Source organism: Oenanthe melanoleuca, chromosome 8, assembly GCF_029582105.1.
Source record: "Oenanthe melanoleuca isolate GR-GAL-2019-014 chromosome 8, OMel1.0, whole genome shotgun sequence".
NCBI classification, from domain to species: domain Eukaryota; kingdom Metazoa; phylum Chordata; class Aves; order Passeriformes; family Muscicapidae; genus Oenanthe; species Oenanthe melanoleuca.
The window spans coordinates 5,431,123-5,444,762 of record NC_079342.1 but is presented as its reverse complement, the minus strand read 5'-3'; the positions used below and the strand labels follow the sequence as shown (position 1 = coordinate 5,444,762).

At 38.9% G+C, this 13,640-nt stretch overlaps 1 protein-coding gene across 4 annotated transcripts in view; it reads left to right on the top strand.

The window, feature by feature from the left end:
- KCNT2 (potassium sodium-activated channel subfamily T member 2) overlaps nucleotides 1-13,407 on the top strand; it is a 111,819-nt gene extending 98,412 nt beyond the window's left edge. For 2 of the 4 annotated variants that reach the window (XM_056498206.1, XM_056498209.1), the window contains 6 exons: nucleotides 800-883; nucleotides 2,200-2,328; nucleotides 4,589-4,609; nucleotides 7,785-8,085; nucleotides 9,851-9,935; nucleotides 10,269-13,407. In XM_056498206.1, the coding sequence (XP_056354181.1) occupies nucleotides 800-883; nucleotides 2,200-2,328; nucleotides 4,589-4,609; nucleotides 7,785-8,085; nucleotides 9,851-9,935; nucleotides 10,269-10,380 (732 nt within the window). In that variant the 3' untranslated portion in view covers nucleotides 10,381-13,407. The remainder of the gene's footprint in view (nucleotides 1-799; nucleotides 884-2,199; nucleotides 2,329-4,588; nucleotides 4,610-7,784; nucleotides 8,086-9,850; nucleotides 9,936-10,268) is intronic. The other 2 variants (XM_056498207.1, XM_056498210.1) reach the window with 1 other exon arrangement.
- Nucleotides 13,408-13,640: the final 233 nt, after the last annotated feature.

Genomic DNA, 13,640 nt, shown 5'->3' with positions numbered 1-13,640 from the left:
AGGATTTCTGTAATACCTTTGTGAGGTATTTCTTTGTGAAAACCTCTTTGTTACCTGTGCATTTGCATGAAGCCAGCAGAGCTGTGCTGTGTGCTGCATTCCATGGACTGCAGTGCTGCCCTGCTACACTGAGTACAGGTGGCAAAGAATAGCTCAGCCACAGCTAGAAGAGCACCCACATGGCCTCTCATTCCAGCAGCCCAACCCAAGAGAAATATTTGTGATTTTAGCTATCTAATGTCTGTTCCTGGCCTTAGTCTACACTTCTACACTAAACCTAATTTCTGCCTTTTAACTAATAGCAACACACTGTTTAGCAGAGAAATAAGGCATATCAACCCTTAAAAACCCTTCAGATTACTCATTGGAATAAAATAATAGCAGTGTCACCTCAGAGGGACCCACTGAGGGCTGCAGACCCATCTAACATATGCCAGCATTTCTTTTGCACAGAAGAGTTCATTATCATTTCACACCTCATGGGACCAACACCTCATTTGCACTGACACATCCATCTTTGCTTTAATGCCTTTGTTATGCCTTAGTCTTCTGAATATTGTATGTACATTGCATGTACATGCAGAGCCAATTTAGGAAAACTTACTTTATATAAGCAAATTCAGCAAAAAGAAAGGGATAAGTATTCCTACAGTGATTAAGATACATAAAGAGATGTACTGTAAATACAGATGTATAATTTCTTTGAAATTCACACATGGTGCTGATGGTTGCCTACTCATCTGTTCATTAAAGTTTTTTTTCTTTCTTTCTGTCTCTCCTGTTAAAAAAAATCTTGCAGTCATTTGTGAAAGATTATATGATTTCTATCACAAGACTTCTGCTGGGACTTGACACCACACCAGGATCTGGGTTTCTTTGTTCTGTAAGTTACTTAAAAAAAAAAAAAAAAATCAATACAGAGTACCAGAGAAGATTCTGTACTGTCTGCAATATACTTCAACTTTCTTTGCATGGCATTTCCTTTTGTGAAAGTTCAGGGAAGGCCATCTGCTTCCTTTCTCATCAGGGAGAAGATGAGGAAACTAAACAGAAAACATACCCATTTTTAGTTCCATAGCAACAAACATCTCCCCAAGAAAACACAGTGCATTCTATTCATCAGAAAATTGGAGTGTCAGGAAAACACAGGAATAGTACATTTTATATGAAATAGCAATGGCAGTTCAGAAACCAGTTTGGAAATTAAGTGTATAAAAACCAGGAATTGCTACCTATATTGTGCAACCTGGCCAGGACCATCTCCCAATCCCTATTCCTGTGGGCAATAAAGGGTATAATTAGTTTTTACATAAAGATGTATACATTAGATGTGTTAAATGACTAGGAGCTAGAGTTACAAAGTCATCTTGTTATTACCTGTGCCATTATTACACAATGCAATTTAACTGTGTTCATAAAAACTTAAACAACTGAAGTAATTTTTATTTAAATAAACCCCACCTTTCTGTTTTCTCCCACATCCATCATGCCCTGGGTAGCAAACAGATCAATACAAGTTGAGTTATTTGCAAGTTGCTTTATGGGGGTCTATAAAGAACAAGTTCTTTATAGGCAGGAGGTACTTTAAATAAAAATTACGTATTTCTTGGTCAATCATTAAACTTCTTCACAGGGAATGTAAGAACACTTTAAAGTACAATTGAATCTCTAGAAAGGAACTCATACATCTCAAAATAAAGCTAGTAATGAAATAAGTGAGCTTCATTTAAGCCTTCTTATGCCACTTCTGCTTAGTGTATTACTTCCTCCCCACTCCCTTGTCCTCATGTATTCAGCCTGCAGTCTGGTGGACAACATTCAAATTCAAAATACTCATGCACTCCAGTCTGTTCACACCAGTTTCTTACTGCTGAAAATACTTAGTTTATTCATTTATATTTTAGTCAAATATAGACACTGGGTGAAGGTTGCCATGTAAATTTTAAGTAATCTTAAACCAAGACCAGAAGTTCATAATTCTAAACTGCTTCCACTGTAATATCTTCTAAACATGGAGAAAGAAAAAGAAACAGTCTTACAAACTCAAGAGAAGTTGCAGATTTGTGGTAGAGCAAAGGTGCAACACTACAATGGGATAATTACCAGCTAGTGTTTAGTTTTAATTTTTTTTTCATGAGTAGCATAGTGAACAAGTGATAAACCCTCAAGAGCTAAAAGTCCTCCCTCCTATTTGTTCAGATGAAAATCACAGAAGAGGATCTGTGGATTAGGACATATGCCAGACTGTATCAGAAGCTTTGTTCCTCTACAGGAGACATTCCAATTGGAGTCTACAGGACAGAGTCCCAGAAGCTCACAACATCCGAGGTGGGTCAGTTCACTGTGCTCTTCTGGGGGTTTGGCTGCAGAGTGCCTCTGCTGGCACCTGGGTGGTCACAGGAGCCCAGGCTGAGCCCCAGAGCCAGTGGGCACTGGCCTTTGCTCCTGTGCTCCTGCTGGGAATGGATGGATGGGACACAGGGGGCAGCAGGGCACGGCAGGACTGGCTCTGGAGCGAGCTGTGCTCTCACCTTGCTGTGCTCTCACCTTGCTGTGCTCACTAACAGCAGTGTGTGCAACAAACCCTGGAACCAGCCCTCTGGCACTTGTGTCTCAAAGCAGGTGGCATTTCACTGCTCACGTGGCCTCCTTTCATTCTCTTGTTGCTCATTTCTAGTTAGTGTCATTCAGAGTATTGTGGGATCTCTCTAAATCCAGCTGTTGAACACTGGTTGTATTTTATATATGTATTTCTGTGTTTGCCACATAAATGTGTACATTTCTCCATCTCTCTGTTTATAAAAAACAGCGAAAATATTTTTTTCCTGGCTATTTAACATACTTTTTTTGTTGGGGCAGCTTTGATTTCTGTCACGTATTATCCATTTGTTTATATGACCATTAGTACTGCCATCTCATTAAACCATGGTTTGAAAATGCAACAGCCAGCAACAAATCTTTCCTTTCTTCTGGAATACTCAGACGTAGTTTACACTAATTTCCAAGAGAGGTAATTTATATTTTCTTTTCCATATTTCAGAAAAATATTAGAAAACATTTGGGTATATAATGCTTAATGGCAAGATTTACCCATGTGGCAGTACATTTAGTTGAAGTTAGTATTATAAAAGGGTGATAAAAAGCTGTGCAAGATTTCACCCAGTTCATGGGTATGTCTCTAGAACAATGCTATCTCTGCATGTGGCTTTTACAGCTTAGCCAGTGGACTCTGTCACTGCAGTAATGTCTTTTGAACTATAGTAGCCTTAACATAATCCATCAAAACCATTTCTTGGAGAAGAATGTAGTCAGCTTCACTGCTAATATGAAAAAAAGGTCTATCACAGCTTTCCACAAAACAGAGGACATACCAGATTTTAAGAATTCATTTAATAAGGATAAGAAAAAATTCATGCAATGCTTTATTCAGGGCTGGCTATTGAACTTCAGGTCCAAAAAGAGAGAATGAGTTCTCTTATTACTTCCTACCAACTTTCACAGTTAATCTCACAAAGAATTTGAGTTAAATCAGGTAGAGGAGTAAGGAAGGGACATTGGAAAAACCTCCTAGTTAAATTTTCAAATTATCAGGTGTGGAAGATGTGGAAGATGGCACTCCTCCTTTATTAAGTAAAGAAAAAGCAGTTGTTGGTCTTCTTAAGCTGAAGGCTCTGAATGCAGACCCCCAGTGGTATTTCCACACAAATTGCTTGTGCAGTTTCTTATTTAGTGAGTCAGAATTTGTACAACCTTTCCCCTCTGGAGAGGGGCAGGGAAATCTCCCCTCACCTACCTCTTCCCCAGAATATGAAAGAACAACATCTCTGTGTCTGTGGCCATTATGGATAGAGACCTTCAAACATAGAGATGCTGAAAGCCCAAATCTTTCTACAAAGTGTTTATTTTGAGGTCAAAGGAATTTCTTACTTACTTCATTAATGAAATACTAGCATAGTTTATCATTTTAGCTTTTCGATACATTAAGCCAGAAGAATGTCGTTGGGTAAGATGTTTAAAATGGAAATGAGAAAAGTAGTTTGCTCACTTTTTACTCAGGAACTATGAACTAACGATATATTTGAAGGTTTATAACTCAGAGAACCTTCAACATGATTATCAATTTGAGTTTAAAGAGACATAAGAAACTAAATCCAGGTATGTGTATTGCACATACCTGGATGCTGTCAGGTAATAACATGGTAATAACTTGAGTCATGAGGACAAAATATGCCAGTATTAATATTTAATATGTACAGTGTATCATTTGGCACTTCCTTTTTCACTATGCAAATGAGAAGTCCTCATTTCACTGACAGATACTTATAACTTCTTTAAAAATAAAGCAAGTTTTCAGTGACCCAGTAACTAAATAACAAGTGAATCTAGCCTGCCTCTTAGTGACCATCACACCTATGACCCAAACCATTTCCACTACATACAAAAAAATACAAAAAAGAGATACAAAATCTTTTTTCATTACCTGCTCGGCTGCTTTTCTGTGGTTCCTGTTTAATAGTCCATATTTGTGTCTTTAGATTCACTTCTGTTTAAATTGTCTTTTGTTTTCTTTTCCCCCTTCCTTTGTCAGTCACGAGAAATGGCTTCACAAGTAAGTATTTGCTTATTGTCTGCCTGTTCCTGGGTGTCCTGGTTGAAGCAAGCCCCACACAGCTGGTGGCTTGTTTGCTCCCCCCTAGGTGGGATGGGGAGAAAAATGAGAGGCTGAGAGGGAAAACTCTTGGGCTCAGGTAAAGGCAGTTTGTTAACTTAAGCAAAAGCTGTGTGTGAAAGCAAAGCAAAGCAAAAAGTTTGCTCTCACTTCTGATGGGCAGGGGGTGTTTGGCCATCTCCAGGAAAGCAGGGCTTCATCAAGCACAGCTGGGAAGAGAAATGCCTTAAGTTCTCTCATTCCTTCATCTTCCTGCAGCTGTTCTGCAGAGCACAGCACCATGGATAAGGGATAGCACTTTGGTCAGCTGGGATCAGTGTCCTAGCTGTGTCCCCTCCCAGCTTCTTGGGACATCCCAGCTGTCCCCCAGCCCACTTGCTGCTGGGATGGGTGAGAAGCAGAAGGCTCAGTGTAGGCTCAGTGTAACCACTCAGGAGTAATAAAAACATCCCCATTATTAACACATTATCATCACCACAAATTTAAAACATAGTCCCATATAGGCTGCTATGAAGAAATGTAACTCATTCCCAGCCAGAAACTGTACATTGAGTTCAACTGTGGAAGTAAAATCCCTACAGAAAATGGAACTATGCAGTGGATCATCCTTGAGTAAATGGATCTTAATGCAGCATTGTTCTGGACACAAACAGCTGGCTAAAAATCTGAAAACTGACAGAGAAAGAAACACAGTGCAACTCTGGTTCCTTTTGGGCCTGCTCCTGTTGAATTCTGAAGGTAACAAATCATCTTTACAGTGAAAAGATCATCAAACAAATAAAATGCTAGTGGAGCAAAATCCCCAAGCTTATCACAAAAGGAAAATGTGGCTGTACTTAGCAATGGTTTAGACAGCTTTTGGAGCAGAAAAGCATTTCTAGAGCCCTGGATGTATGTAGCATTCTTGGTAGGCAGAGCAGTAAAATTTAGTTCATATAGAACTTGCAGTAAGGCAAAAATAAGGCTCTGCTTCAGAATGGAACAGATGAAGCTACACCTTCAAACTGTTTCACACTTTACACACAGCTCCCAGGGAGCAGCAAGGCAAGAGAGCAAAAATCTAAAGTTAATCTAAAGTTAAGATGTTTGGTATTATCACCAGAGATATCTCAATCACCATCATCTCAAATATGCACACTAGTGTGTCTGTGACTACATTCCCATTTCTGCCATGTGTTGACCAGCCCAGTGTTTAGATTTTAGGGCATTCTTTTAGAACACCATGCCTGAGTGGGTCATAGCTGTCTGGAAGCACAAATAAACAATCACATGCTTCAGGGCACACAGTGGGATACATCACACAGAAACCTGCCTTTAAAGGCAAACAAAACCAAGTGTTTAAAGGCAAATGTTTCTTCACTGTGTGGCACAGGAGTGACAACATGTCATCACTCATGCTTCTCATGCAACAGATTTACCTGCTATAGAACAAAAAAATGAAATTCAATGAAAACAACCAAACCTCAAAGTAATGATAGTTACAAAAGTATTTTTAAATGAAGTTCAAGACTGGTTAAAACAGAGGGGGACACACAGGAGTACTCTGCACTGGAGTTTTATCTTCTGTATGGTTAACAGCTGCCACTGGCAGACACACTTTTATGCTGCTTTTGAAAGAGAGTTTTGGCTTTGATTTTGTCTTTAGAGTTGAATTTTTTTCTTTATGTATAGCAAAGGGCCATTCTGCACAGCTTTCTCAACAGGCGTGACAAAAACTTCATCATTGCTGAAGTAAATATTTAGCTTTATCACCTTCTTTTATGCTTTCAGCTCACCTATGCCAGTGTTTCAAAACTTCAAGCTAAGGATTTACATATATCTTTCACACTGTATCCAGCTTACTCATATCAAATACTGATTCCAGAATCCTCACAGATTCTGTGGTGAGGATCTTGCAGAAAGGTTGTATTCAGCACTGATGAGGTCAACAGAATCTTGCTTTCGGATTTCATGTTAGTGGGGAAAGGACATTCAGTAGCTCCTCTGTTAAATTTGCTTTATTCACTGATCACTACCAGCATATTCTGTTCGAGGGGATTCACATGAACTCAGCCTGTTCATTTACATCATCTTTGCTTTATACTTCATGTATTTATTTTAAACACTTGGCACATTGAAATCTGTGACCAGTAACTTTGTGATGTGCTTGTGCTGACACCAGCAAACACTTGGCTATTCCAGTGTCAATAAAAGACATTCAAGTAGTGCAAGAGGAACTGAGGATTGTCAAGGAAGTGGTTTTGAAACTAGGAACTAAATCTTAAATACACATTAGAAGAATTTATCTTAACAAAAGTTATCTTTTGAAATGTTTCCTCTTATGTTCACTGGGAACTTTTGTCTGTTAGAAATCACCTGTAGTCCATCCACCTTGTTATTTCAGCATTTGTACATGCACATACCATTGGTCTTATTTGGGTGGAATAAGGAAAACACAGCAACAGAGCAACAGATCTTGGCTCTTAATTATGGGGGGGTTGTCACTATATGAATAATATCACTATTCTTTAAGGTAGGAATCAATGACACTTACTCAAGAGGTGCCCTGAATCACACTGAAGGTTACTGCATCCTAATTTCATGTTTGCTGGAAGGTCAAGAAGACCTGGGAATTTGAGACATAGTTAACAGGTGTTCTACTGGTGGTCTTAAGAGAGTACTGAAAACAGTGCAGTCAAAGTTGAACCATTACTTAATGAATTCACAACACACATGTAAGTGTGTGTTACTTGTAAGCAGTCACACAGCTTAGATTTCTGAAAATATGCAGACTGGGAAGAAGGTGGAGAAGTCATTCAGACCTGATTCCTAGATTCAGGAAGGCCAATATCAGATGGCTAAATTTGATCTTCTCAGAATCACAATGCAATTGAGCACAAAAGAACACTTACCTGCTTTTGCACTTGCTAAAAGTCTTTATATTATAAATGACATTTTTCTATGGAAATAAAACTTTGGTAAAGGGTGCCCAGCTCAGGAGCACTTGCTAACTACAAGGAGCAGCTCCATTGCAGCCAAACCTCGTGTCCAACTGCACCGTTGGGAAAAAGAGAGAGCATCTCGTCTGCTTCCATTTAATGCAGCCCTTTATCTCTCTTGCCACTTTCCTTTCAAGTCTCAAATCTCCATCAGCGTGGAGGAGTGGGAGGACACCAAGGACACCAAGGAGCAGTTCAGCTGCCGCGGGAACCACCGGAACTCGACGTGCAGCGAGCAGCCCGAGCAGCCGCTGCTGCGGAGGAAGAGCATGCAGTGGGCACGGCGCCTGAGCAGGAGGGCCCCCAGGCACTCTGCCAAAACTGCTGAGAAGATCAACCAGCAGAGGATGAACCTCTACAGGAGGTCAGAAAGGCAGGAGCTGGCTGAACTCGTGAAGAACAGGATGAAGCACCTGGGCCTTTCTCCAGCAGGATACGGTACCACTATTACAGTATTCACTAGCATTAGCATGGTGCAAGGTGAACTCATCTGTAAGAATGATGGAGCCAAAAACTGAATACTGAGTTTATGATAATGCTTTGTGTTTTGTTGGTTTAGGTTTGTGTTGTTTCTTTTTTTTTATTTAGCAAGTGTAACTTGGAGTGTTTTTAATGCATTCTATTATCACCCATTCCTATACTGAGATGGAAGGCTCATAAGGCAGCATGTCAGTCACATTTATATTTAGTAGATATGTGTATGGTGAATTTATAAACATCCTCCAGTCATGGAAGAGCTGCACCATATTTCCACAAACCCCTAAATAAAGATGAAGGCAGGGCTGTTGTGAAGTTCACTCATATGTCAAGGCAGGGAGTTGTTTGTATGTGAAGAATATTGCCTTTTCCCCACAATTTTCAAAAATAATGCCAAATTATCATATGAAAGTCATTTTTAGAAAGCATGTTTCACTAGGTCTCTAGATGCCATTTTTATCCATCAAATCATTCTCCAGCAAGGCTGATGTCAGGTTGCTTTTTAGTTTGTAGAATTGTTTTGGGTTTTTAAGCTATGGGCAAGAGCTCTGGAACACTTTTTAACACATGCACCACAGGTGAGCTTTGCCTTTCTCTGGCCTTGGCCCTGTAGCATGTTGGGTGGAAAACCAAGGACTATGGGGTCTAATTTCCTAGAAACACCAGGAATTTCTAGGTGTGGAAATACAGGCTCTTTATTCCACACCCCATCTGGATAACTTCTGTGCCTTCTTTCTTAGATATTTCTATACAACTCTCTGCAGAAAGATTCAAGGCTAAATATTTTCCAGGGTTTCACAAACCAAAAATAACATTTGATCACACAAAACACAAAAAAAGTTCTGTAAATTTAATTCATATTTATATTAGTAACAAGAAAACTTAGTTGTATTCCTGCTTTTCTTTTCAAATTCTAGTTAAAAGCTAGAAGTAAATATTCATTTCATTACTCAAATTTAGGACTATTAGATGCCATCTACAAAGCAGCATAATCTTGATAGTTAAATGTTGTATCTGATTACATTTATCTGATTCTGATAAGATTAAAACCAGTCTCACTGCAGCAGCCCAAGGAGTGTACCAAGAGAAAATGATAGAAAAGATATTGCAATGGCATCTGTAAAAGTGTAGCTTAAAACTTAAAAATAAAAAATATCAGCCTTCATTTCAACCCATCATTAGGAAAACAGTGAAAAATGCAAGAGACAACCAATTTCCATTTATACAGCCTTCACATTTCAAGCCCTTGGCAAAGATGATAAATGGGAAGTGCTTCCTATATAAACAGAAAAAGGGAAAAAAAGTGGTTTATGTTGAACAAATCTGGAAATGGATGAGAATGCCATACACCTGCATTTAACCTTGGTCATCATTGGTACCAGCCAAGCACAGGAGTCCCTGCTCACCACAAATTTACCTAAGCTGCAGGAGAGATTGGTAAATCACCCTGAAACTGGGTTACATTCAAATTGCTATGACTGAAGAGTTTTAAAACATTAGAAAACAGGATGTTTTTAGATTAGATAACTCAAAAGATAATAATGCCAGGTAGTTTCAATATGAGTACAATTGAAAAGAAATGGCTAAACTTATTTGAAATCACTCTGACACCAGACTTTTTTTACAGCTCCATGAACTTTTATCAAATTAATGTCTGAAGTAATGCTTCTCACAGTTAATTTGTAAATGTAATTTATTTGCTACTTTTTTCCCCTCTCTCCTCTAGATGAAATGAATGATCATCAGAACACCCTTTCTTACATCCTGATCAACCCTTCTCCAGATACAAGATTAGAGCTGAATGATATAGTGTAAGTTAAAGCACACACATAAAAAAAAGTCACAAGACCTGCAAAAAATAAAATATGGAGATTTCTATTTAAAGAGGCATCTAATTATACTATATATTTAAATACTTAAAATGCACATACAAATATATAATATGTATAGTTTTCACGTTATAAACCCATCATCCTTTTACTAAATTGAAAAAAAATCTTGCCAATGCTACCACATAAACTAAACTAAGCACCTTTAAAGTAAGTCTCTAAGTCTTGCTGAGGTCTTTTCAACATTACCAAACTATGCACTCTTCCTGGCTTGCACCATGATGTTTTAGTAACAGCTGTGATTTCTCTTTGTAGATACTTGATCCGACCTGATCCATTGACTTACGTTCCAAATGCTGGACCCAGCCGAAAGGACAGCTTCTGCAATACAGTGGGACAGGACACCAGGGAGGAGACACAGCTTTGATATGTAACTCACCACAAAATGCAGAGACAATTTTATACACATGGTGTTTCCACTAACCATTTTGCAAACGGAGTGGTACATTTTATTCAGATTTTGGAAACAAAATGACAGTGGATAAGTGACCAAATGCAGAAATGTGGTGCCTAGAAACTCTGATTTCAGGGATTGTCAGGTCTGTGGCCTGTTCAGTATGGTAGTTGAACTTTGTCAGCCTAACAGAATGATGACACCCATTGCTATTTAACCCATAAATGAACAAATATCAGATCCCACCACATTTTGCTTAGATGCTCCTAAGCGTATTTATGCAGGTGGCAGCATGTCAGTGACTGAATTTCTGACTGACATCAGATTATCTGATGCCCATAGAGAAACAATGCCTGATTTGTAGTAGCAAATATGTTAATACCTGAAACTGCCAACAAGAATTCTTCTGTGCCAAGAATTCAGTCTTTGAAATAATTTTCAGTCTCAGCCTGTCGCCCACTTTTATTTGTACAAATTACTTTCAGTCCCATTTCAGCCTCCAGGACGTGGATTTTTGCACAGATCAGGTTGAATGACACAACCTGGTCACACTACAGAGGTTGAGACACATCAATGAAAGAAGAGCTCAGCTGCAGAAAAGTCCCTCTCATCTCACTCAGGCAGCCCCCCCACACTGGCAAAAAACTGGGAAGTTTTTGTGAAGCTGCATACAGTGGTAGCTCAGGTGAAACAAAAGCCTTTGAACCTTGGTGAGCTTGCCTATAGAAGCCTGACTAGATTATAACACAAAAGTGAGAGCATCCCTCTGCAACAAGCCCTTAACATTTTCATGAATATGCCAGAACTACAGTTGTCCAAAGCATTTCATGCCTAGTCATCCAGATTACCCAAAAGTGCTACATTTTTACATGAAATTAGGTATCTCATTGAAAATGAAAGAAATTCATGACCCATTCCACAAAATTAATGTAATTCCACATAGTATGAAAAAGCATTATGGATCTAAAACCTCTGCTTCAAAAGCAGCTACAGTTGGTCAAGCTTTCTACAGAATTAATCATTTCTGTCCATGATCTTCCAAGATCACTGTCACAAAAGGGGAAGAACATACTCAAGATTTTAAATTCCCTTCTGTTACAAGTATCCACATAGAACTACTCATAGAATTACTACAAGTAATTTTGCAGGTAGTCTAATATGGAAAAAATGATTATTCTCTGAACTCCCTTGATGTCCTACTTATACAAAAAAAAAGTCAAAACTGTTTATACTCTCTTCTATAGTAATTGGTAGAAGTACATTCTATTTCTGAAACAGTAACCACAACCAAGTTTCCCAGTAAGCAACTCCTGGATGTGAGGGTGTTTATCAGCATTTTAAAGATATTGAAATCAAGTCACTTTCATATTAGGAATGACAGAAAATCTGCTTTTACTTTCTGCCTTCCTCTTAATGATTTCAAGGTTTAACAATTCAATGGTTCTGCTTGGAGTCCATTATTGCTCAGTGCTTTTCCACACTTCAGTCATTCACAAGTTTATTCAGAGGTAAAGTATTTCAAATGAGCACTGTGGGAAACAAAGAAACAATTAAAACAGCTGCACAGACTGCAGTCTACATTTTTTCAAGAAACAGTATATGGTACAGGATCTTGTCCAAGACCTGTCATAGAAGTTAGTCAGAAGAGTTTGCTTGTGCAGTGTGAATAACTTTTCTATTTTTAATACCTTCAGGGAGAAGACTCTATTCCAGTTGAATATTTTTTTAAAAAATACAAGTTTCTTAAAAAAGTTCATTCCAAAATATTAGGAGGATCTGTTGTTTTATACTGAAGGCTTCTTTAAAGGAGTCTCAAGGAGGCAGAGAGGCTTCCAGAACCATGGCTGTCCTTCAGCAGGCAAGCTGGAGTCACAGTTCACAGAAATTGCCTCTGTGTGTGTATAGCACACACCACTGATTTAAGGACTCTCTGCCAAAAGGATCCATAGCCAGGGCTGGAGTCCTCACATTTAACAGCCCACAAAGCAGCAGAAACAAGCAGTCAGGTGTGTCCATTTGCTCACTTAACTCAGCAGAATTGCTGCTCAGCTAGATTGGAATTGTGGTATCTAATGTGACCTGGTATTTCTCCAGGCTTAATGAATTTCTAATTGCTCATTAGCCCTAGGAGATTTGCTAAAGCAAACACAAAGACAGCTGGAGAGACTTGGAGTCCCTAAAACGAATGCAAGGCAATCTTTGTGAACAAAACACTTAGTTCTCTTCAAAATCTGCTGAAGACAAGCAAGGTAGTAAAAACTAACAACAGCTTCTGATGAAGCAGAAGTTCTAATAACCCGTGAATAATGTACCACAAAGTTCAGCTATTCAGAATAATACTGTCTTTCATGTTGAAAGCAGAACAGGTTTGCTTCCTCTGGAATATCTTCACAGACAAACTGCATTCTAGTGGGATTTTGATCTTCCAAGACCAGCCTAAGCACCACTACATTAACCCTGAATGAGACAGTATGCACAGTCCCTCAGTGGCCAGGGAGGTGATTCTTTAATGGTCATCCTACAGACAATCTTATGTTCACATACTTTTTTCTCATCATGATTATCAGAAATGTAACACAAGCCTGACTGGACTGGAGACCAGACTGAAGAACAGAAATCTCAAGGCTCAGGGCTGGAGAAGGGATAATGAAGTTCTAGAATGAGCAGGGTCAAATGACTTGAACAGAGGAGTTTGAGCAGGCAACAGTTCACTCAGTAGAGAGAGAAATGTGGAGCTGTGATAAAAAGATTATTTCTATCTGTGCTTAACTGTATGTATTTTTCCTCCTGGCTCACTTCTATCAACAACCCAAAGATGCTCCTCTTCCCCAAAACTGCCTTAGCACAGCCCAAGCAGTTTGGTACCCAGAGTCACAGACCCAGAGAGGGAAGTGCTAGCTGATAATAACTGCTTCATTCTCAAGGGAATGTCCAGCAAAGCCAGACCTACCTATGAAAATGTGTTACTTAGTCTGCAATAAAAAAGTCACAAGAACTCTTTCAATGGCATGCAGTGTGTTTCCTTAACTGTTTCACTCCAATTCCTTGACACACATGAATTCACATGCAAAGTAAAAAGCATAAACTTCTGGAGCAGCTCTATACAGATTCAATCAATTTGTACATCAACGTTATGACAATACATCTTCAAGGCAATGCTATAAATGTAGAATTTATAAAACAAAGTAAATATGGTTGCATATTCCTGATATTCTGTTAGAAGCAATGCTACC